Below are 26,080 nucleotides of genomic sequence, written 5' to 3'. Positions count from 1 at the left end.
AGCATCTAAGGCCTCAATAAGTCATTCCTATCTTACCTACATTATAATGAGGTCTCAATAAGTCATTCCTATCTTACCTACATTATAATGAGGTCTCAATAAGTCATTCCTATCTTACCTACATTATAATGAGGTCTCAATAAGTCATTCCTATCTTACCTACATTATAATGAGGTCTCAATAAGTCATTCCTATCTTACCTACATTTTAATGAGGTCTCAATAAGTAATTGATATCTTACCTACATTATAATGAGGTCTCAATAAGTTATTCCTATCTTACCTACATTATAATGAGGTCTCAATAAGTCATTCCTATCTTACCTACATTATAATGAGGTCTCAATAAGTCATTCCTATCTTACCTACATTATAATGAGGTCTCAATAAGTCATTCCTATCTTACCTACATTATAATGAGGTCTCAATAAGTAATTCCTATCTTACCTACATTTTAATGAGGTCTCAATAAGTAATTGATATCTTACCTACATTATAATGAGGTCTCAATAAGTCATTCCTATCTTACCTACATTATAATGAGGTCTCAATAAGTCATTCCTATCTTACCTACATTATAATGAGGTCTCAATAAGTCATTCCTATCTTACCTACATTATGATAATGAGGTCTCATTAAGTCACATCTCCCTATCTTACCTGCATTATGATAATGAGGTCTCAATAAGTCATTCCGATCTTACCTGCATTATGATAATGAGGTCTCAATAAGTCATCCCTATCTTAACAGCATTATGATGATGCAGCTGGCCTGTTGGGACAGTTACGATGAGGTAGACATATGATTACCAGCCCCTTCTTTTTGTTGGCCAACCAGGAGCCTTCTCTGGGTTTAATTTCCCTCAGAGGTATAGGACAGCTGTTAGAACAGGGCTAATATATCTTATTGAGAGAGTGAGACAGATCAGGGCTAATATCTCTTATTGAGAGAGTGAGACAGATCAGGGCTAACAGCTCTTATTGAGAGAGTGCGACAGATCAGGGCTAATAACTCTTATTGAGAGAGTGATACAGATCAGGGCTAATATCTCTTATTGAGAGAGTGCGACAGATCAGGGCTAATATCTCTTATTGAGAGAGTGCGACAGATCAGGGCTAACAGCTCTTATTGAGAGAGTGAGACAGGAGACAGATAGACAGTATCTCGCTCTCCTTCCTCCCTTTTGTATTCCACTCCTCTCTCTTCTCCTCTCACTCTCCCTGTCTGTCCTCTATACCTCTACCCTGTCTCGCTCTCTCTCTCTCTCTCTCTCTCTCTCCCTTTCTGTCTGTCTGTCTGTCTGTCTGTCTGTCTGTCTGTCTGTCTGTCTGTCTGTCTGTCTGTCTGTCTGTCTGTCTGTCTGTCTGTCTGTCTGTCTGTCTGTCTGTCTGTCTGTCTGTCTGTCTGTCTGTCTGTCTCTTGCTCCCTCCTTCTCCCTCTTTCCTAACATCTGCCTGACAACAAGACAGCCTCTTTTGTGTGTGTGTGTGTGACCAGCATTGCGGTTTTCATCAGCCCCGTCACTCACAGATGAGCGTTGCGGTGGAGTCCCTTTTGTCTAGGCGCAGGTCTGAGAAGCTAGTGTCTTCACAGAAAAGTCACATCCATCACACACACACACACAAACCAGTCCAGTTTAGATATCCTGTTCTTTCACATCAGTCCAGTAGAAAGAGAGGAGAGGAGAAAAGGAAGCAGCTGTAGACTATTGAGACGCACCCCAGGTCTTGTCTGGATATGAGTGCGACACGTCAACCTCACCATGCATGTACTGCCCCCTGCTGGATGACTCAGGAATATATTAACCATGTTTTAATGGTCGTCGATTTGAAAAACGAAATATTTGTACTTGATTGATTAAGTGAGAGAAGGGGAACATTATGAGATTTATGAGTGTAATTATTTCTGAATGGTAATTGGCAGCTGTGTGTTTCTTTGATAAATTCATTAAGCCTTTTTGTTCATTTATTCCCATTGGTTTATAGATGGTCCCTTTCTACACACAACAGGGATAAATATACACTTCAATTATTAAACCCTTCCTCATTATTCTATTTAACTAGGCAAGTCAGTTAAGTACAAATTCTTATTTTCATTGACGGCCTAGGAACAGTGGGTTAACTGCCTTGTTCAGGGGCAGAACAAAAGGTTCTTACCTTGTCAGCTCGGAGATTCAATCTTGCGACCTTTCGGTTACTGACCCAACCCTCTAACCACTAGGCTACCTGCCGCCTGTTGATTTTCTGGTGTATGTGTGTGTATGCTTCTTAATTATTTATTTATTTTTGTCTCATCTGAAGAAGAAAAAAAAAGAAAAGGACTGTATATATACTCCTTTCTGGTCTCGTCTCCTCTTTTTGTGTTTCCATGTATCATGATGATGTATGGTTTGGTAACAACCTGTTCTGTCAAGTAACATTTTGAACAGCAGGTGTTAATTATGCTTTCTCTCTTTTCTCTTGGATTCTGTCTGTCTGTCTGTCTGTCTGTCTGTCTGTCTGTCTGTCTGTCTGTCTGTCTGTCTGTCTGTCTGTCTGTCTGTCTGTCTGTCTGTCTGTCTGTCTGTCTGTCTGTCTGTCTGTCTGTCTGTCTGTCTGTCTGTCTGTATCCCTCCCTCCCTCCCTCCTTTCCCCAGGTGTGTCGGGAGTACCAGAGAGGTAACTGTACGCGGGGTGAGAATGACTGTCGCTTCGCCCACCCCTCAGACAGCACCATGATAGACACCAACGACAACACCGTGACCGTGTGTATGGACTACATAAAGGGTCGCTGCTCCAGGGAGAAGTGTAAATACTTCCACCCTCCAGCCCACCTGCAGGCCAAGATAAAGGCTGGCCAACACCAGGTCAACCAGGCTGCTGCCGCGGCAGCCATGGTAGGTATCCCTCTGTAACACCCCCCCAGCCACCCCTATCAAACCTCACCTATGTCCGAAAACCTGTCCCTTTCCCCCAACCCCCTGTCATCGCCCCCTCAGCCTCCCCCTTTCCTCTCTCATCCCCTCACACCATCTAGACTACCCAGCAGACACTAAAGGTAATGTGAACTTATTTAAGCAGCTAGCTAGATTTAATGTCTAATGCTACAGGGGTGACTTAATGCCCCTTCCCCTCCTGCCCCCTTTTATTTTTCCGGTTCAAATGTTACTATGCTGTGTAACACGTGTTATAACTGCTGTTATAACTGCATATATTGTTAGGCTTACTAGAGCCGCTGAAGCAATACTTTCTCCTATTATAGATACAGTAGGACTACTTGAAATTCAATTAAACAGCATTGGTTTGTCTAACCAATAGCCATTAATGATGTCAAGACCATAGTGTTTACAGTAACAACCCTACAGCCATTAATGATGTCAAGACCATAGTGTTTACAGTAACAACCCTACAGCCATTAATGATGTCAAGACCATAGTGTTTACAGTAACAACCCTACAGCCATTAATGATGTCAAGACAATAGTGTTTACAGTAACAACCCTACAGCCATTAATGATGTCAAGTCCATAGTGTTTACAGTAACAACCCTACAGCCATTAATGATGTCAAGACAAGAGTGTTTACAGTAACAACCCTACAGCCATTAATGATGTCAACACCATAGTGTTTACAGTAACAACCCTACAGCCATTTATGATGTCAACACCATAGGGTTTACAGCCATTAATGATGTCAAGACCAAAGTGTTTACAGTAACAACTCTACAGCCATTCATGATGCCAAGACCACAGTGTTTACAGTAACAACCCGAATGCCATTAATGATGTCAAGGCCATAGTGTTTACCATAACACCCCAACAGCCATTAATGATGTCAAGTCCATAGTGTTTACAGTAACAACCCTACAGCCATTAATGATGTCAAGTCCATAGTGTTTACAGTAACAACCCTACAGCCATTAATAATGTCAAGACAATAGTGTTTACAGTAACAACCCTACAGCCATTAATGATGTCAAGTCCATAGTGTTTACAGTAACAACCCTACAGCCATTAATGATATCAAGACCATAGTGTTTACAGTAACAACCCTACAGCCATTAATGATGTCAAGACCATAGTGTTTACAGTAACAACCCTACAGCCATTAATGATGTCAAGACCAAAGTGTTTACAGTAACAACCCTACAGCCATTAATGATATCAAGACCATAGTGTTTACAGTAACAACCCTACAGCCATTAATGATATCAAGACCATAGTGTTTACAGTAACAACCCTACAGCCATTAATGATATCAAGTCCATAGTGTTTACAGTAACAACCCTACAGCCATTAATGATGTCAAGACCATAGTGTTTACAGTAACAACCCTACAGCCATTAATGATGTCAAGACCACAGTGTTTACAGTAACAACTCTACAGCCATTCATGATGTCAAGACCACAGTGTTTACAGTAACAACCCTACAGCCATTAATGATATCAAGACCATAGTGTTTACAGTAACAACCCTACAGCCATTAATGATATCAAGACCATAGACCTGTTGTTTGTTGTATATTGCACTCCAATGAATTGTTTTTTGTTTGTTTTTTTGTTTTGTTGGTTTTTTTCTCACCAACCCAAACTCCACTGCTGCCCCCATGATGCTCCTCTGCTTGCTGGTTTATGTTAATGCGCTTGAATCCCATTGGCCCGTTGCCATCATGTGCTCGCTGCCTGCTAAATAAGACTCAGATGGCTGTCAAATCACTGAAGCGACCCCTCGACGCAACCTTTGACCTGGTACTATGACCTTTCACCTTTTAGCTTGGCATGCAGCTCTGTTATGGTAGATTCAAACTAAATCCATCTCAGTTAGTTACTGTTTACTAACCATTTCATTGATGGGGTGATGAATTGATTGTGGCAATACTGTTAACTAAACGCTTCATTGATGGGGTGAAGATTTGGGGTAAAATGGTACCCAGTTAATTCACCTAAGTGTCCCTTTCCATTCTGTCTCTATGTCAACAAGGGAAGGAGGCGGAAATTGCAAAACCCGTACAGGGCCTTAGTATTCGTATTAGTATACTGTCGACAGTCAGTTCATCCCTGATAGTCTATTAATCCTTAGTAACACGACTTGAACGTCTATTTGGAGTTCATTTAGTGAATGCAGTAGTTAAAAGCGTGACTAGTGTCTATTCAGTATAAATATATGGCACGTTTATGATATATTTTCTTATTATTACCAGTTTTGCATGTGGAATTCTGGTGGATGGGTGGGCTTCTAGAGGGACTTCAGAATGAACAAGGCTTCTACTGTTAAGCATGGAGCTAAAAGTGCAGCTTTTCTGTTAACATCATTTCTGTTGTCACCCATGATTACTAGTACAATCATTACTGTCATTGTTTTGTAGAGGTCCTAATATGTTATCAAGTATGTGTTATAATTGCTTGTTTATTTTCAGTGGTGGTAAAAGTACCCCAATTGTCATACTTGAGTAAAAGTAAAGATACCTTCATAGAAAATGACTCAAGTAAAAGTTCACGCAGTAAAATACTACTTGAGTAAAAGTCTAAAAGGATTTGATTTTAAATATACTTAAGTATCAAAAGTAAAAGTGTAAATCATTTCAAATTCCTTATATTAAGCAAACCAGACGGCACAATTTTCTCTTCTTTTTATATTGACGGATAGCCAGGACCACAATCCAACACTCAGACATCACTTACAAATGAAGCATTTGTGTTTAATGAGTCTGCCAGATCACAGGCAGTAGGGATGATCAGGGACATTCTCTTGATAAGTAGGTGAATTAGACCATTTTCCTTTTAAAATGTAACGAGTACTTTTGGTGTCAGGGAAAATCACTGGATTAAAAAGTACATTACTTTCTTTAGGACTGTAGTGAAGTAAAAGTTGTCAAAAATATAAATAGTAATGTACAGATACCCAAAAAACTACTCAAGTAGTACTATAAAGTATTTTTACTTCAGTACTTTACACCACTGTTTATTTTTGCATTATTCATACTTCGCAGTACTACATTATTTCTGTCTATATTGTTTGTATGTTGGTAAATACCTTTATTGTTATTACTAGTTATCACAATTCCTAGACCAGCACCACTGTCTTGCTTTAGTAGAAGTAGAGTAACAGACCACTGTCTTGATATAGGACTAGTGTTACATAGACCACTGCTTGCTTTAAAAGGACTAGTGTTACATAGAACACTGCTTGTTTTAGAAGGACTAGTGTTACATAGAACACTGCTTGTTTTAGAAGGACTAGTGTTACATAGAACACTGCTTGTTTTAGAAGGACTAGTGTTACATAGAACACTGCTTGTTTTATAAGGACTAGTGTTACATAGAACACTGCTTGCTTTAGAAGGACTAGTGTTACATAGAACACTGCTTGCTTTAGAAGGACTTGCTTATTTTTGGTTCAAAATGATTGCTTCATGGAGATGCCTTTCTATTCTAATGAAATTATTTATTCTCCCTGTCTTTGATTCCACTTCCACAATTTTTTCTTGTCCCCCCCACCCCCCTGCTCCTTCTATCCTTTTGTTTTGTGTTTCCCCTCCATCGGGTCCCTCTATCAGGGGCTCTCACCTGTTTTACCTCCATTACCAAAGAGACCCACACTTGAAAAAGCCAACGGTGCCACTGCCATGTTCAACGCCGCTGGCATGTTCCAGTACCAACAGGCCCTGGCCAACATGCAATTTCAGCAGCAGTTCATCCCATCAGGTAGGCCTTGACCTTTCACCTTTCACCTCTCAACTGGCCGCGACCCCTGAAGTCAAGTCTGATACTGCTGACCTCCATTCACAAACCCAAATCCTTACCCATAAAATCTTTGGTTTCACGCTCCTTACCCATAAAACCTTTGGTTTCAGCCTCCTTACCCATAAAACCTCTGGGTTCAGGCTCCTTACCAATAAAACGTTTGGTTTCAGGCTTCTTACCCGTAAAACCTCTGGCTTCAGGCTCCTTACCCATAAAACCTCTTTCTTCGGGCTCCTTACCATAAAACCTCTGGCTTCAGGCTCCTTACCCATAAAACCTCTTTCTTCGGGCCTGCACAGCACACATATAGTACCAGTCAAAAGTCCGTACACACCTACCCATTTCCAGGGTTATTCTTTATTTTTACTATTTTCTACGTTGTAGACTAATCGTGAAGACATCAAAACTATGAAATCATGTAGTAACCAAAAGTGTTAAACAAATCAAAAAACATTTCATATTTGAGATTCTTCAAAGTAGCCAAAGTAGCCCTTTGCCTTGATGACAGCTTTGCACACACTTGGCATTCTCTCAACCAGCTTCATTAGGTAGTGACCTGGAATGCATTTCAATTAACAGGTGTGCCTTGTTAAAAGTTAATTTGTGGAATTACTATCCTTCTTAATGCGTTTCAGCCAATCAGTTGTGTGTGACAAGGTAGGGGTGGTATACAGAAGATAGCCCTATTTGGTAAAAGACCAAGTCCATATTATGACAAGAACAGATCAAATTAGTGAAGAGAAATGACAGTCCATCATTACTTTAAGACATGAAGGTCAGTCAATATGGAACATGTCAAGAACTTTGAAAGTTTCTTCAAATACGGTCACAAAAACCATCAAGCACTATGATGAAACTGGTTCTCATGAGGACCGCCACAGGAAAGGATGACCCAGAGTTACCTCTGCTGCAGAGGTTAAATTCATTAGAGTTACCAGCCTCGGAAATTGTAGCCCAAATTAATTCTTCACAGAGTTCAAGTAACAGACACATCTCAACATCAACTGTTCAGAGGAGACTGCGTGAATCAAGCCTTCGTGGTCGAATTGCTGCAAAGCAACCACTTCTAAAAGACACCAATTAGAGATGAAGAGATGTGCTTGGGCAAAGAAACATGAGCAATGGACATTGGACCGGTGGAAATCTGTCCTTTGGGCTGATTTTGATTTGTTTAGCACTTTTTTGGTTACTACATGTTTCCATATGTGTTTGTTCATAGTTGTGATGCTTTTACTATTATTCTACAATGTTAAAAATAGTACAAATAAAGAAAAACCTTTGAATGAGTAGGTGTGTCCAAACTTTTGACTGGTAGTGTAGTTCTAATTGAACTTTCATGTTGCAGTATCCCTGGTGAAACACTAACACAAACAAACACACACATACACCAGAACACTGGCACAACCCTGGTCCGACCCACTTACACCAGTCTGAGAACACTGGCACCACCCTAAGATGACAGCAAAGTAATCTTAACCTCTGTCTCACAGTCCTCTCACAGTCCTGTTATGTAAAAATAGCCGGCATGGATTGGGTCCAGTGAGTGTTACTGCTGGTTAAAAGTGGGATGGTGTAGGGGCCTTGAAGAAAAAAATGGGCCAGTGTTTTAGAAAAAACCAGGCCGATATCTGTTCTCAGTCCATCCCTGCTGTCAAGCCACAGTAGTCCAAGTCCACATTGAGAGAAATGGATGAAGCTCGTCCATAACCACTCTGGGCCAACTTTACATAGGAGAAGTATTACAAGAGAGACAGTTTCCAACTTGCCCTGGCATGTAATTCATCTTGGAAAGTTATTGGCTGATGTGACTAGTCATTCACCTTTTTCCCTTTTTAAGACTTACATTTCCCCTGGATGACTGGTGCTAAAACGTAGGTCTTGTCAATAGTGTTTTGAAGCAACATTATCATAGCTACTGAAACACACTTCGACACACAACATCTGTCTGTGTGCTTTATGGTCTCTGTATGTTTATGTGCATTTAGTACCGACCATGATTCTATCTGTAAAGAGTGACCACTGTTAACAGTAATGATTATCATTAATGAATGATTAATGCCAGTAGAGGGGCTCCAGAGTGGTGCAGCGGTCCGAGACACTGCATCTCAATGCAAGAGGCATCACTGTAGTCCCTGGTTCGATTCCAGGCTGTATCACAGGCAGCCGTGATTGGGAGTCCCATAGGGCGGCGCACAATTGGCCGGGTTTGTCCGGGTTAGGCCGTCATTATAAATAAGAATTTGTTGTTAACTGACTTGCCTAGTTAAATCAAGGTTAAATATATACTGCTCAAAAAAATAAAGGGAACACTTAAACAACACAATGTAACTCCAAGTCAATCACACTTCTGTGAAATCAAACTGTCCACTTAGGAAGCAACACTGATTGACAATACATTTCACATGCTGTTGTGCAAATGGAATAGACAACAGGTGGAAATTATAGGCAATTAGCAAGACACCCCCAATAAAGGAGTGGTTCTGCAGGTGGGGACCACAGACCACTTCTCAGTTCCTATGCTTCCTGGCTGATGTTTTGGTCACTTTTGAATGCTGGCGGTGCTTTCACTGTAGTGGCAACATGAGACGGAGTCTACAACCCACACAAGTGGCTCAGGTAGTGCAGCTCATCCAGGATGGCACATCAATGCAAGCTGTGGCAAGAAGGTTTGCTGTGTCTGTCAGCGTAGTGTTCAGAGCATGGAGGCGCTACCAGGAGACAGGCCAGTACATCAGGAGACGTGGAGGAGGCCGTAGGAGGGCAACAACCCAGCAGCAGGACCGCTACCTCCGCCTTTGTGCAAGGAGGAGCACTGCCAGAGCCCTGCAAAATGACCTCCAGCAGGCCACAAATGTGCATGTGTCTGCTCAAACGTTCAGAAACAGACTCCATGAGGGTGGTATGAGGGCCCGACGTCCACAGGTGGGGGTTGTGCTTACAGCCCAACACCGTGCAGGACGTTTGGCATTTGCCAGAGAACACCAAGATTGGCAAATTCGCCACTGGCGCCCTGTGCTCTTCACAGATGAAAGCAGGTTCACACTGAGCACATGTGACAGATGTGACAGAGTCTGGAGACGCCGTGGAGAACGTTCTGCTGCCTGCAACATCCTCCAGCATGACCGGTTTGGCGGTGGGTCAGTCATGGTGTGGGGTGGCATTTCTTTGGGGGGCCGCACAGCCCTCCATGTGCTCGCCAGAGGTAGCCTGACTGCCATTAGGTACCGAGATGAGATCCTCAGACCCCTTGTGAGACCATATGCTTGTGCGGTTGGCCCTGGGTTCCTCCTAATGCAAGACAATGCTAGACCTCATGTGGCTGGAGTGTGTCAGTAGTTCCTGCAAGAGGAAGGCATTGATGCTATGGACCACCCGTTCCCCAGACCTGAATCCAATTGAGCACATCTGGGACATCATGTCTCGCTCCATCCACCAACGCCACGTTGCACCACAGACTGTCCAGGAGTTGGCGGATGCTTTAGTCCAGGTCTGGGAGGAGATCCCTCAGGAGACCATCCGCCACCTCATCAGGAGCATGCCCAGGCGTTGTAGGGAGGTCATACAGGCACATGGAGGCCACACACACTACTGAGCCTCATTTTGACTTGTTTTAAGGACATTACATCAAAGTTGGATCAACCTGTAGTGTGGTTTTCCACTTTAATTTTGAGTGTGACTCCAAATCCAGACCTCCATGGGTTGATAAATTGGATTTCCATTGATTATTTTTGTGTGATTTTGTTGTCAGCACATTCAACTATGTAAAGATAAAAGTATTTAATAAGATTATTTCATTCATTCAGATCTAGGATGTGTTATTTTAGTGTTCCCTTTATTTTTTTGAGCAGTGTATATATATTTTTTAAGATGCAAGTTAAATATGTCTTTATTCACTGCATGGTAGTTGATGTATCACCTGTGTGATGCGTTTTAATGTACTGTATACACTGTAACCGTAACAACACTCTCTACCTCTGTGGACACTGTCTTGTAATGGGTTGTGTTGATTTCTTCTCTCCATCTCCTTTTCCAATCCCCTTCCTGTTGCAATGCATGATGGGCAGGCTCGATATTGTGCATGACACCTGCAACAAGTGTTGGTAGGTGCCAGCTTTCCTTCCTCATTACCTTTAAGCCTTTTCAGTCCCTCACATTCCATCTCAAGCCATCAGGGCAGCCATTTTCCACTCTGCGAGAAAGGGGGCCTCTCAATAGTCCAAAGTAGCTTCACATCATCGTCTGCTTCCCTTCATAAAGAGATAGATAAAGATAGATAGATAGGTTTTATGTACACATACAAATACTTACTTACAAGCCCTTAACCAACAATGCAGTTTTAAGAAAATAGAGTTAAGAAAATATTTACTAAATAAACTTAAGCAGTTATTAAAAATAAATCAAAAGTAAAACAATAAAATAACAATAACGAGGCTATATATAGGGGGTACCGGTACTGAGTCAATATGCGGGGTACAGGTTAGTCGAGTTAATTTGTACATGTAGGTAGGAGTAAAGTGACTATGCATAGATAATTAACAGCGAGTAGCAGCAGTGTAAAATCAAATGGGGGGGGGGATAGTCTATGACTAGAGTGACTGTAGTCTTCGACAATTTTTGGGGCCTTCCTCTGACACCGCCTAGTATATAGGTCCTGGATTGCAGGAAGCTTGGCCGTATGCATTACCCTCTGTAGCGTGTTTGGTCCATGATAGTTTGTTGGTGATGTGAACATCAAGGAACTTGACACTTTCGACCCGCTCCACTACAGCCCCCGTCGATCTGAATGGCAGCATGTTTAGCCCTCCTTTTTCTGTAGTCCACGGTCATCTCCTTTGTCTTGCTCACGTTGAGGGAGAGGTTGTTGTCCTGGGACCACACTGCCAGGTCTCTGACCTTCTCCCAATAGGCTGGTGATGGTGTTAGAGTCATGCATGGCCACACAGTGGAGTACAGGAGGGGACGAAGCACGTACCCCTGAGGGGCCCCCGTGTTGATGATCAGCGTGGCAGGTGTGTTGTTGACTACCTTCACCATTGCAGTGCAGCTTTCATAAGATAATAAGAACATGAGAAATGAAACACGTTAATACAAATATTGTTATATTATCTTCCCTGTCTTGTGTCCGCAATGAAAACAATACAGTATGAAGGAAGGAAGGAAGCAATACAGTACGAAGGAAGCAATACGGTACGAAGGAAGCAATACAGTACGAAGGAAGCAATACAGTACGAAGGAAGCAATAGAGTACGAAGGAAGCAATACAGTATGAAGGAAGCAATAGAGTACGAAGGAAGCAATACGGTACGAAGGAAGCAATACGGTATGAAGGAAGCAATACAGTATGAAGGAAGCAATAGAGTACGAAGGAAGCAATACGGTACGAAGGAAGCAATACAGTATGAAGGAAGCAATACAGTATGAAGGAAGCAATACAGTACGAAGGATTTAGTTATCACTTGACCAGGTGTTGCCTGATGATGGAAAAGAGACAGGGACGTTGTTTTGGTGAGATGTGGCACAAAGTCTTGAAGCACTCTTTCAACTGCTGTCAATAAATATACAGCAGGGATTCTTGACCGTCAAGACAAGGGAAGGGAATTTTTTTTTTTCATAGTTAGAAACTGTATTTTGTTGCATTATTTGTGCTTAAAAATGTTAATTCAGAGGAATTTTTATACGGGAAATGATTTGTAATAGAATTACATTTAATTAACATTTAGATTCACAGCTTGGAGAAAAAAATACAGAGCATTTCATCTTGTATTTCATACCCTGACAGAGTGGGACTGGACTGGATTGGGACAGACTGTGGGTTGCAGACAGGGTTAGTTGTAGTATTATCATATTATTGGTGATGATGGTGGTGCTGGTGGTTCAGTTATAAGATGTGTATTGTTATCGAAATATGAAACATTTTGAAGTACATTTTGAGGATGTTTTTTTTTTACTGTAGGCTAGTTGTTACGGTAACAACTTTACTTGACACCCAGCGTCATAACATGTTATGACACGGTCATAACCATGTCATAGTACGTCATAACAGCTGACATAACTTTTCATAACCTGTTATATTATGGTCATAACCTGTTATATTATGGTCATAACCTGTTATATTATGGTCACAACCTGTTGTGACATATATTGCGTTATTTTGACACCTACATAAGTGTGTAAAAACACACAAAACCTACCACACAAGGCAAAACATTCCATTACACCATAGTCTACGTGTCAACAGTATGTCTATGTTATATAACATGTTCTGAAACTGACCATATTCAATTATCATTGTAATTGTGCACACATTGATGTCAGACATGCCCCTGCCCCAATGCTCTGTTGCTGATGACTGGGACGAATGCAGGAGCCGATTTCAGGAGCAGGACAAGACACCCTCGTTTTGACTGATGACTGACATAAGGGCATGTACGGGATAGGCCTATCTGGCTTATATGATTATGATGGTCATAATGCTTCTTGACGGTGTCATAAAGTGTATTTTCTACATATTATTGCATTTAAAAAAATAACTGTAAAGAATTCATTACAACAACAAAGGATTTAAGAAACCAACTTTCAAACGAAAGGAAATTTCTTGGCAGGGAAAATAATGATTTGAATAAATTACTCTTATGTAGGTGTCATAATCAACCATAAAATAATTCACTATATGTCACAACAGGTGTAAATATATGGGTCATGACAGTGTTAAGACCCTATTATGACAGGTTATGTCAAGTTATGTCAGCTGTTATGACATATTATGACATGGTTATGACAATGTGAGTGTCAAGTAAAGTGTTGCCGTTGTTTCACCTGTTTCCCTGTGTGTCAACCCCAATTGAATGTTCTCGCTCTCGCTATGCAGTACAAATGCATGGTCATGTTGCTGATGTTTGTCTGTCATATGATGTGCACCATACAGTGCCTTCAGAAAGTATTCATACCCCATGATGTGTTGGATTTGCCCCAAACATAACGCTTTGTATTCAGGACAAAAAGTTACTTTCCTAGCCACATTTGTTGCAGTATTTAAGTGTCTTGTTGCAAACGGGTGTAACGCTTACTTTAGTGGGTGTGGAGTCAGGCGCCGGAAACAGGAGTGTTTGCTATCGGGCTTTAATGAAATGCACCGTCAAAAAGAATATACACCCAAGAAACAACAACAGGGTGTAATCCAAAAAAACACAAGATCCAAAAACACGTACCACTCCACGAAACACAGTGAACAACAGAAATAAGCCCGCACACAGAACAGGTGGGGAAACGGGCTAAAATCCTTAACTCAACACTAATGAGACACAGGTGAAACCAAAGAAGACAAAACCAACAGAAAAGGAAAAAGGGATCGGTGGCAGCTAGTAGGCCGGTGACGACGACCGCCGAGCGCCACCCGAACAGGGAGAGGAGTCACCCTCGGCAGGAGTCGTGACAACGGGATGCATGTTTTGGAATACTTTTATTTTGTACACGATTCCTTCTTTTCACTCTGTCATTTAGGTTAGTAATGTGGAGTAACTACAATGTTGTTGATCCATCCTGAGTTTCCTCATATCATAGCCATTAAACTCTGTAACTGTTTTAAAATCACCATTGGCCTCATGGTGAAATCCTTGAGCAATTTCCTTCCTCTCTGGCAACTGAGTTAGGAAGGACGCCTGTATCTTTGTAGTGACTGGGTGTATTGATACACCATCCAAAGTCTAGTGAATTGTAACGATCGTCGTCTATACTGGACCAAGGCGCAGCGGGTTGAGTGCTCATCTTAACTTTATTTAAACACGTAACTAACAAAACAAGAAAACGATCGAACGAACAGTGTTGCAGGCTAACACACAGCAGTACAACAACAACTTCCCACAAAGTACAGGTGAAAACAGGGCTACTTAAGTATGACTCTCAATCAGCAACAACGATGTACAGCTGTTCCTGATTGAGAGCCATACCAGGCCAACAAAGAAATACACAACATAGAAATACAAAACAAGAACATTACCCAAAAACCCCGGGAACACATAAATCAAACACCCCTCTTACATAAATACATATCCTATTAAACCCCAAACCACATAAAACAAATACCCCCTGCCACGTCCTGACCAAACTACAATAACCAATAACCCCTTATACTGGTCAGGACGTGACATGAAGAACCATTCTCAAAGCGATATTCAGTGTCTGCTTTTTTATTTGTACACATCAACCAATCGGTGCCCTACTTTGTGAGGAATTGAAAAACCTCCCTGGTTGTTGTGGTTGAATCTGTACATGAAGTTCACTGCTCAACTGAGGGACCTTACAGATAATTGTGTGTGTGAGGTACAGAGACGGAGTAGCTATTAAAAAATTATGTTAACCACTATTACTGAACACGGAATGAGTCCATGCAACTTATTATGCTCCTGAGTTGTGCAGCGGTCTAAGGCACTGCGTCTCAGTGCAAGAGGCGTCACTATAGTACCTGATTTGAATCCAGGCTGTATCACATCCGGCTGTGATTGGGAGACCCATGGGCAGCGCACAATTGGCCCAGCATCGTCGGGGTTTGGCCGGAGTAGGCCGTCATTGTAAATCTGAATTTGTTATTAACTGACTTGCCTAGTTAAATAAAGGTTAAATTAAAATAAAAAATTGATTTGTTAAGCACATTTTTATTCCTGAACATATTTAGGTTTGCCATAACAAAGGGGTTGAATACTTATTGACTCAAGACATTTGAGCGTTGAATTGTTTTGATTCATTTCTAAACTTTCTACAAGCAAAATTCCACTTTTACATTATAGGGTATTGTATGTAGATCAGTGACACAAATTATCAATTGAATTCATTTTAAATTCAGGCTGTAACACAACAAAATGTGGAACAAGTGAAGGGGTATGAATACTTTCTGAAGGCACTCTAGCTTGTTGCTGTAATAACCCACTCTGATCTACTCATTGTCCTGACCCTCATCCCAAACCTCAGTTACCCTGTCAGCTAACACATTATCTCAGTTACCCTGTCAGCTAACACATTATCTAAAGGTCAGCTTAGAATATTTTATCAATGGCACTAGATCCTATTTATAGATGGCAAATTATTTTCTAATGGACAACATCAAAACGATAGGGTTATAAGTGGTTAGAGGAAGACCTTTAAATAAATCCTTAGCCAGTAACCTTTATAATAGAACAACACCTCGGGCCTGCTCCAGTTCATTTGTCTGTGTGATCTTTCTCTCCCTAAAGTACCCATGATGCACGGTGCTACGCCCGCCACTGTGTCTGCAGCCACCTCCTCTGCCACAAGTGTTCCCTTTGCAACCGCAACAGCCAATCAGGTTTGCCCCTCTTCCGCTTCCTCTCTCTCTGTCCACTTCTTGTGATGGAAGTATGTCACTTCCGGGTGATGATTTGAGAGTACTGTGCTATAGGCTGTATCCTCCATCTTGTTGGTACTTATGACCACTCCATTGAATTGTAATGAATGGTCATCAGAAGAGGAGGATGGATGCCATGGTAACTGATTACTAACATTTAAACACACTTAGAACATTCAGGACAATGACGGCATCGTTTCCTCCTCAGTGGTCAGTGTTGCTTTATTTGTAACGCATATTGTTTTCCGTTCATTTAAAGTATGATTGATAGTGAATTTGGCACCATCTGTAAGTGATGCAAGAAAAATGAAAATAGCCCATTGAGAGTTGTGTTGTAAAAGCTACATTTACAGTAAGGGTTGTTTTCTGTCTTCTCTCTATCTCTCATGCTCTTCCCCAGATTCCAATAATATCTACAGATCATCTTACTAGTCACAAGTATGTGACTCAGATGTAGAAGTCTCTACCAGAACAGTAAGGCTCATTTTCATACAGGTGTAGGGTCTTAACTTGACCCGTTTCTCACGGCAGGAAAATATTCTCGCAGCAACAGAACATTTTTATTATTGTGTGGATTATAATTAATGGACATTTTTGTAGGGGTTGATACATTTTTTGAAATTGCAAATTTCAAAAAAAGCCCTTTTAAACCTTGAACATACTACACGTTCGCATTTTCTGCTGTGCAGGTGATCACATTTACATCCTACATCTGTATGTCATTATGTCTATGCAATCTCTTTTGATTTGTTCTTCTATTCTTCTCTAATTGGTTATTTTATTTTCTAATCTGTTATATTGTTTTCTCCTGCAGATGAAACTGGAGTGTGTTGGTGTTCCATCCGTCCCAGACAACAGTTCACCCTTCATGCCTGTAACCAGAGAAATAGAATCTTTAAAATAGATTATATTTCTATGCCTGTAAGCATAGACATAGAATCTTTAGAATAGATTCTATTTCTATGCCTGTAAGCATAGACATAGAATCTTTAGAATGGATTCTATTTCTATGCCTGTAACATCCAGAACACCAGGAGACTCCAACCACCTGTAAACTGTAGTGGTTCTGACATGCATGCTACTCGAAGAGGTCCAGTTTGTCATAAGGTGGTGAACATGTGTATTCTACACACACCATACGGACAACAGCACCTCCTACAGAGAGAGGAACAATGCCATCTACAGAACATTACAGCCATGCCTTTATATCTGTGGAGGCATCATCCATTAAAACACCGGACACACTTTGAATGTCAACATGAGGAGATAGTCACGCCCACTAGTTTGTTATGTCAGCAGACCAAGACTCTCTTTTATGTTATTTTCAGTTTGCTTTTCTTTAATTTATATTATTTTTCATGGTTTACACAAAGCAAAGGTGCACCTTGTATTTTAAACAAGAGGGGGAAATGAAGAGGAATAGTAACTAATTGCCATATTAGACTGAATGAATTGTGCATGGCTTGTTTGTAGATGACTTGGTTCTTACAAGACCAACTTGGTTGAAATGGGTTAGTGGGCTTGGTGCCATAATGACAGCTGAATGTTGTGGGTTTAGCACACCTTTGTGTTTTAAAACCCATCCCAGATTTACTAGATATGTTGCAAGCTCCACATAAAGTGCCATAGACTATGTATGTACATCCCAAAAACCTTTGAGTGTTATGAGGTCATTATAGCCATGTTACAGTGTTAACCTGGGGAACGCCTTCAAAGTCTCTAGTGGTCCTTGTTCCTTGAATGTTTGTCTACAGTTTATTGTCATTAACAGATGAACCAGTCATGGTCTTTGCCTCTTGGGTACGCAGTTACCAACCTTAGGTTGTCTGATTTAACTCTGGCCTTCTGTTGCTTTTCTTTTCATTTGCCTTGAGCTTAGATTCCATGGTATGAGGCAGACAGAGAAGGGTTCTTGGTTCTGTAAAGTCTATACTCTAGTTGGTTCTGTTAGGACCCAGTCCTCTCTGTCTCTGGGTATTAAGTCTATACTCTAGTTGGTTCTGTTAGGACCCAGTCCTCTCTGTCTCTGGGTATAAAGTCTATACTCTAGTAGGTTCTGTTAGGACCCAGTCCTCTCTGTCTCTGGGTATTAAGTCTATAGACTCTAGTTGGTTCTGTTAGGACCCAGTCCTCTCTGTCTCTGGGTATAAAGTCTATACTCTAGTTGGTTCTGTTAGGACCCAGTCCTCTCTGTCTCTGGGTATAAAGTCTATACTCTAGTAGGTTCTGTTAGGACCCAGTCCTCTCTGTCTCTGGGTATAAAGTCTATACTCTAGTTGGTTCTGTTAGGACCCAGTCCTCTCTGTCTCTGGGTATAAAGTCTATACTCTAGTAGGTTCTGTTAGGACCCAGTCCTCTCTGTCTCTGGGTATTAAGTCTATACTCTAGTTGGTTCTGTTAGGACCCAGTCCTCTCTGTCTCTGGGTATTAAGTCTATACTCTAGTTGGTTCTGTTAGGACCCAGTCCTCTCTGTCTCTGGGTATAAAGTCTATACTCTAGTAGGTTCTGTTAGGACCCAGTCCTCTCTGTCTCTGGGTATAAAGTCTATAGACTCTAGTTGGTTCTGTTAGGACCCAGTCCTCTCTGTCTCTGGGTATAAAGTCTATACTCTAGTTGGTTCTGTTAGGACCCAGTCCTCTCTGTCTCTGGGTATAAAGTCTATAGACTCTAGTTGGTTCTGTTAGGACCCAGTCCTCTCTGTCTCTGGGTATAAAGTCTATAGACTCTAGATGGTTCTGTTATGACCTGGTCTCTGTCTCTGGGTATAAAGTCTATAGACTGTAAAGGCTTAATGCAGGGGGCTTTGGCCCTGGACCCAATATTATGCCAAAGTCTCACTTGTGACGAAGAAGGGGTGGGGACTGTAAAATGTAAGGATAGAATGAATCACTACTGAAAGTTGCATGATAAACCAAACCGCTGTGTGGGTTTAGGAGAATTTTCAAAGTTACAGGGTGGCTTATGGTTGAGTTGCTCTGAGTTTTAATATGGTGTGGTTTTCATTTTATTATAATTCTTTTAATTTAATTTTTTTTATTTTATGTTTTTATTAAGTGCAGTTTATATGGTCTACGATATGTAAGAGAACTTGTGAAAACACATTATGTGTAATTAAATGTGTGATAGTAGGGATACTTTTGGATAGATACAAACATTTTTTTTCTTCTGTGTTCTGTGTTGACATATGTGGGTGCACTAGTGGAGCTCTGTTCAGCCAATCACAGATGAAGTTGTGTAAGGACAAGAGGGGGGGTGTACATTTGTGTATGGAAGCGTGGGGGAGTGTAGATTCTTTTTGGTTTTAAACCCTCCGTGCTTCTGCATGCATTGTATGAAAAGACATGGTATGGAAGAGTTGGTAAAGCTTGACCTGATTGTATTACTCATCCAAAGCCTTAGAAAACACCACGAGGTCGGCACAATGCAACAAGCCATTTCAAATCGTCCTCTTGCCTAACCCTTGCTGTTTTGTCGCCACACAAAGCTTTCGTGGTATATATATGATTGTTGTCTTTCACTCTAAACATTTATTTCTTGTTGAGTTCAGTTTTTCAAGAAGATGAATGTCTTATTTCATTTTGTTTAATGCACGGATTACATTTTTGATATTTAGTTAAAGGAGTTTTGTCTTAGTAGATTTTACCAGAAACTTTTGTAGGATTCTGAATATTAGGTAATTTGTGTGTTTTTTGTGTTCTTCATACCATATTTTAGTTTTCTGAAATTTCATGTAATGTTGATTTGAATATATACTGTAGTGTTATGATTGTAAACCCAATGATTTTTATTTTCTGTGAACTGTAAGAATTGTTTTCATTTCTTGTCTGTTTGAGTTCCTTTAAACAAAGATCTTTTATGTGGGTGTCTGACTTTGAGGAAGTACTAGGAGAGTGAGGCTTGCTGTGACAACGCTCACTGACAATGGAGTATTATTTTAATGATCGTCTGGTTTGTAACTAGTCACTCTTATAAGGAAAAAAATATTATAAAAAAATCTCGTTCTTAGATGTGTAGGTAAAAAAAAAAAAGAAGACATTTTCTACTGTATTCACTTCAAATAGTAAATATTGTTTGAATATTTGTAATCTCCCTGGATGTCAGGCCATGTTGAAAATATAGCTGCATATTTGATCACTCTTAGGGGGCGTTGCAGTTTAGGTCAGGGTGTCGGAGGTGGGTCGAGCATGGAGTACGCACACTGATCTCTTTACTTAGCCACAAACAAACAAGGGGAAACCTACAGGGCTGTGGAAAAGTATTTTCCCCCTTTCTGATTTTCTCTATTTTTGCATATATTTGATACTGAATGTCATCAGATCTTCAACCAAAACCTGATATTAGATAAAGAGAACCTGCATTTACAAATAACAACAAAAATGAATACTTATTTTATTTCATTAACAAAGTTATGCAACACCCAATGCCCCTGTGTGAAAAACGAATTGCCCCCTTACACTCAATAACTGGTTGTTCCACCTTTAGCTGCAATGACTGCAACCAAACGCTTCCTGTAGCTGTTGATCAGTCCCTCACGTCGCCGTGGAGGAATTTTCACCCACTCTTGCGTGCATAACCGCTTTAACTCAATAACATTCGTGGGTTTTCAAGCATTAACTGTTGATTCAAGTCTGGCAACAACATCTCAATTGGGATTAGGTCTGGACTTTGACTAGACCAAATGTGTTGCTTTTTACCATTTTCATGTAAACAATTGTGCGTTTTGGATTATTTTCTTGCTGCATGACCCAGCTGTGCTTCATATTCAGCTCACAGACGGATGGCCTGACATTCGCCTGTAGAAATCTCTGATACAGAGCAGAATTAATGGTTCCTTCCGTTAATAACTTTTCATGTTCAAAATTGTGCACTCTCCTCAAACAACAACATGGTATTCTTTCACTGTAATAGCTACTGTAAATTGTACAGTGCAATTAGATTAACAATAATGTAAGCTTTCTGCCAATATCAGATATGTCCTGGCAAATGTTCTTGTTAGTTACATCCTCATGCTAATCGCATTAGCCTACGTTAGCTCAACCGTCCCCTGGAAGGGACACCGATCCCGAAGAAGTTTTAAGGCAATTTGTCCAGGTCCTGAGGCAGCAAAGCATCCCCAAACCATCACACTGCCACCACCATGCTTGACTGTTGGTATGAGGTTCTTACTGTGGAATGCAGTGTTTGGTTTTAGTCAGGCATAATGGGACCAGCTGGGTCCTGCAGCAAGACAATGATCCAAAACACACAATCAAGTCTTCATGAAAATGGCTAAAAAGCAACAAGTTTTGGAATGGCCTAGTCCAGACTTAATCCCAATTGAGATGTTGTGTCAGGACTTGAAACGACAGTTCCTGCTTGAAAACCCACAAATGTGGCTGAGTTAAAGCAGTTCTGCTTAAGAGAGTGGGTCAAAATTCCTCCACAGCGACGTCATTTTTATTTAATAAAAAAAGATGTGTTTATTTTATTTAACTAGGCAAGTCAGTTAAGAAGAAATTCTTATTTACAATGACAGCCTATCCCGGCCAAACCCGGACGATGTTGGGCCGATTGTGCACCGCCATATGGGACTCCCAATCATGGCTGGATGTAATACAGCCTGGTCATTGCAGCTAAAGGTGGCACAACCAATTATTGAGTGTAAGCGGGCAACTACTTTTTCACACAGAGGCATTGGGTGTTACATAACTTTGTTTATGAAATAAATGAAATAAGTATGTAATTGTTGTGATATATTTGTTCACTCAGGTTCCCTTTATCTAATATTAGGTTTAGTGATGAAGATCTGATACCATTCAGTATCAGAAATATGCAGAAGTAGAGAAAATCTGATAAGGAGCAAATACTTTTTCACAGCATTGTAGGTGAAGAAGGTTGACTTTTTTGCACTTCTGTACATAGTCAAAAAAGAGAGAATCATGTATAAAATTTAGATCTTATTTTGAATAAAAAATATCTATAACTACAATACATTTTGCTAGGATAATTAAAAAAAAGAATCAAAGGCTGAATAAAACTGCTTGTATAAAGGGGCACAAGAGTTCTCACTCTGTAGCCCTTCCAGAAAAAGGCAATGTGTTGCTCTTCTTTTTTGCCAGCGGCTTTTAGTTTGTCAGGAAACATTCAGGTTAAGGTGTGCATTAACCTCTATAGAAAAGGGCCTGACTGGATTTGTCCGGTTTCATGGCAACGTTCTTCCAGGCCCAACCAATCAAAACAAGTCCTGTTTTAGCCAGAAAGGAATGCATGTTAAAGGAAACAAAACATATACCTTTGGAAAATAACTACTTCACAACAGAGTAATATTGAATAAGTCAATATGTTACACAGCATTTACAGTATACAGTATAATATCAATGTAATGGACTAAAATAAAATAAATAAAAAAACAGTGGTTTATTAAAAAGACTAAGAATATACTCATTTCAAGAGTTATAACTCCTACAGTACATACAGTACATACAACTGAAACACCATAGCTGTCAGTATGTCTCTTTCTGTTTAGAAGCTATGCTTCTGGTTGATGAAATGGACAACAACATACAAGTAGTTTGCCAGGTAAACTATAGGGAACCTATGAACAGTTTTCTGTGTTACTCATGGGCTTCAACGTTAGTCCAAACCTTGACACGACTTTTCATCTGTCACAAGCATATGCCTGATGTTATAATATGATGTAATCTGAACTTTACGTTTTCTCAGCTTGTAGTGCTAAAACGATGTATTCTGTCTTCTGCTGCCGTTTGGTCTCTGCTTATTTTATTGTTCAGAGCCCCCTGAAAGGATTTGTGCCATGGAGCCAGATGTCCACCTCCTCTGCAAAGCACATGTTATGTAAGCACTGATCTAAAGCCACAATCTAAAGCCATAATATATTTTCCATATAAATGAATCAATGTAACAGTATTCATAAGAGTGAAGGTGCATGATTGGTTGGCCAGGGGAATTTTTGGTCTCCCGTTTATAAAGCTGGTCTTAACAAAGTTGAGTGATTGATGAAGATGCACTGTGCTAACTTGGAAGGAATTATTTGACTGGCAATGGCTATCATGTGGGAATCCTTTCATAGGACTTCAACGGCTGTCATGTTGGAATCCTTTCACCAGGGTTCAATCGGTTCTATCATGTGGGAATCCTTTCACCAGGGTTCTGTCATGTTGGAATCCTTTCATCAGGGTTCTGTCATGTTGGAATCCTGTCACCAGGGTTCTGTCATGTGGGAATCTTGTCACCAGGGTTCTGTCATGTGGGAATCTTGTCACCAGGGTTCTATCATGTGGGAATCCTTTCACTAGGGTTCTATCATGTGGGAATCTTGTCACCAGGGTTCTATCATGTGGGAATCTTGTCACCCGGGTTCTATCATGTGGGAATCTTGTCACCAGGGTTCTATCATGTGGGAATCTTGTCACCAGGGTTCTATCATGTGGGAATCCTTTCACCAGGGTTCTGTCATGTTGGAATCCTTTCACCAGGGTTCTGTCATGTTGGAATCCTTTCACCAGGGTTCTATCATGTGGGAATCTTGTCACCAGGGTTCATTCATGTGGAAATCTTGTCACCAGGGTTCTATCATGTGGGAATCCTGTCACCAGGGTTCTGTCATGTTGGAATCCTTTCACCAGGGTTCTATCATGTGGGAATCCTGTCAGCAGGGTTCATTCATGTGGGAATCCTGTCACCAGGGTTCTATCATGTGGGAATCTTGTCACCATGTTCTATCATGTATGAATCCTTTCACCAGGGTTCTGTCATGTTGGAATCCTTTCACCAGGGTTCTATCATTTGGGAATCCTTTCACCAGGGTTCTATCATTTGGGAATCCTTTCACCAGGGTTCTATCATGTAGGAATCTTGTCACCAGGGTTCTGATGCTTTATATGATTCTTGCTGTCAAATATAAAAATAAAAAAATATAATAAAAATACATAAAATCCAATAAAAGGGAATTTGCTCTACAAGTGTGATCTCAAATTTCTTCTATGGACACAGTTTCTATTATGGTAATGACGGTATATTATATTTCTTCAAGCCAGAGGACGGCTCCATACAATTTTCATACTGCAATAACCCACATGGGTTTTAATTGTAGAATATGAGAAACTCATCTCCCTCTAAAAGGTGAAATGCTTGGTAAAATGTGATTTAAAAGACTGGATGGAAAAGTGAATAATGACACTGGGTGGTGTGAAGAATGTCTAACGCTGTGTCATCAAGGGCAATGGAACATAACTGTTTTCAATTTCATGCATATTTCCCCTCTGACTATTTTAATTTGTTTTTCTATTTGAACATCAAATCAAGATGTATTTGCCCAAATTGATATACGGTCAAAAAGATTTCTTTGTAAATTACATACATAATCTGTAGGAGTTTAAATATATATATTTATGTGATTTAGCACCAACATAATTTGATTTATCATTAAAAATAAAACAGATGTGATACCGTAGCTGACTTTAATAACAAAATAAACAGATGTGATACCGTAGCTGACTTTAATAACAAAATAAAACAGATGTGATACCTTACTTTAGTAACAAAATAAACAGATGTGATACCGTAGCTGACTTTAATAACAAAATAAAACAGATGTGATACCGTAGCTGACTTTAATAACAAAATAAACAGATGTGATACCGTAGCTGACTTTAATAACAAAATAAAACAGATGTGATACCTTACCTGACTTTAGTAACAAAATAAACAGATGTGATACCGTAGCTGACTTTAATAACAAAATAAAGCAGATGTGATACCGTAGCTATAAACAATCTCCGATAAGGACATGAGGGGAAACAGAGGGTTAAATACACAACATGTAATTGATGGGATTGGAACCAGGTGTGAAGGAAGACAAGACAAAACCAATGGAAAATGAAAAATGGATCAGTGATGGCAAGAAGGTCGGTGACGTCGACCGCCGAACACCACCCGAACAAGGAGAGGAACCGACTTCGGCGGAAGTCATGACAGATACCGTAGCTGACTTTAATAACAAAATAAACAGATGTGATACCTTACTTTAATAACAAAATAAAACAGATGTGATACCTTAGCTGACTTTAATAACAAAATAAGGTTCTTCACAGTATTGCCACAAGATGGAAACCTCACCTTCATCATCCCACCGGTAGCTGTTGATCCAGAGATGTCCAGGGCCTATTTTCCTAATGCACCAGAGTAGGAGTTCTGATCTAGGATCAGGGTCCCCTGTGTCCATGTATTCTTTTCCATTATGATCTAAAATGAAAATCTGATCTTAGATCAGCACCTTTACTCTGAGACGCTTCATGAATATGGGCCCTGACCCACAATATGTCTCACATCCATTCAAACATCAGGCTTATTAAAACCTCTTCATCAGATGCTCTCCCAAATCACAGATTCAATCCCAAACAGATAATACATCTACATTCTCAGAAATCAGTATGTATTGACCACACCTACATCATTGACCACATTTATCCTATAGCACCTGTCCATCTCTACACAGACCATTATAAGTTAAACCGGTTCACGTCACAGATAGTTCTGCCTGTCACCAGAGTGGAGGAGGAGAGATGATGGATGGACATTTCCACCAATCAGAGATTCAGCAGATCTGAGTTGTCCCACCTCATGACCCCACATACAGTATATCACAAAAGTGAGTACACCCCTCACATTTTTGTAAATATTTGAGTATATCTTTTCATGTGACAACACTGAAGAAATGACACTTTGCTACAATGTAAAGTAGTGAGTGTACAGCTTGTATAACAGTGTAGATTTGCTGTCCCCTCAAAATAACTCAACACACAGCCATTAATGTCTAAACCGCTGGCAACAAAAGTGAGTACACCCCTAAGTGAAAATGTCCAAATTGGGCCCAATTAGCCATTTTCCCTCCCCAGTGTCATGTGACTCGCTAGTGTTACAAGGTCTCAGGTGTGAATGGGGAGCAGGTGTGTTAAATTTGGTGTCATCGCTCTCACACTCCCTCATACTGACTGGTCACTG

At 40.5% G+C, this 26,080-nt stretch overlaps 1 protein-coding gene across 6 annotated transcripts in view; it reads left to right on the top strand.

Annotated features, from left to right (window-relative positions):
* Positions 1-24,034, top strand: part of LOC106581498 (muscleblind-like protein 1) — a 167,665-nt gene extending 143,631 nt beyond the window's left edge. Inside the window, exons 5-12 of one of the 6 annotated variants that reach the window (XM_014163581.2) lie at positions 2,635-2,874; positions 4,671-4,724; positions 6,533-6,680; positions 10,784-10,819; positions 12,499-12,543; positions 15,947-16,038; positions 16,478-16,551; positions 16,892-24,034. In XM_014163581.2, coding sequence (XP_014019056.1) covers positions 2,635-2,874; positions 4,671-4,724; positions 6,533-6,680; positions 10,784-10,819; positions 12,499-12,543; positions 15,947-16,038; positions 16,478-16,534 — 672 coding nt within the window. In that variant the 3' untranslated portion in view covers positions 16,535-16,551; positions 16,892-24,034. The remainder of the gene's footprint in view (positions 1-2,634; positions 2,875-4,670; positions 4,725-6,532; positions 6,681-10,783; positions 10,820-12,498; positions 12,544-15,946; positions 16,039-16,477; positions 16,552-16,891) is intronic. The other 5 variants (XM_045704059.1, XM_045704058.1, XM_045704057.1 and 2 more) reach the window with 5 other exon arrangements.
* Positions 24,035-26,080: the final 2,046 nt, after the last annotated feature.

Source organism: Salmo salar, chromosome ssa20 (genome assembly GCF_905237065.1).
Source record: "Salmo salar chromosome ssa20, Ssal_v3.1, whole genome shotgun sequence".
Taxonomy (NCBI): domain Eukaryota; kingdom Metazoa; phylum Chordata; class Actinopteri; order Salmoniformes; family Salmonidae; genus Salmo; species Salmo salar.
This window is presented reverse-complemented; position numbering and strand designations above follow the sequence as displayed.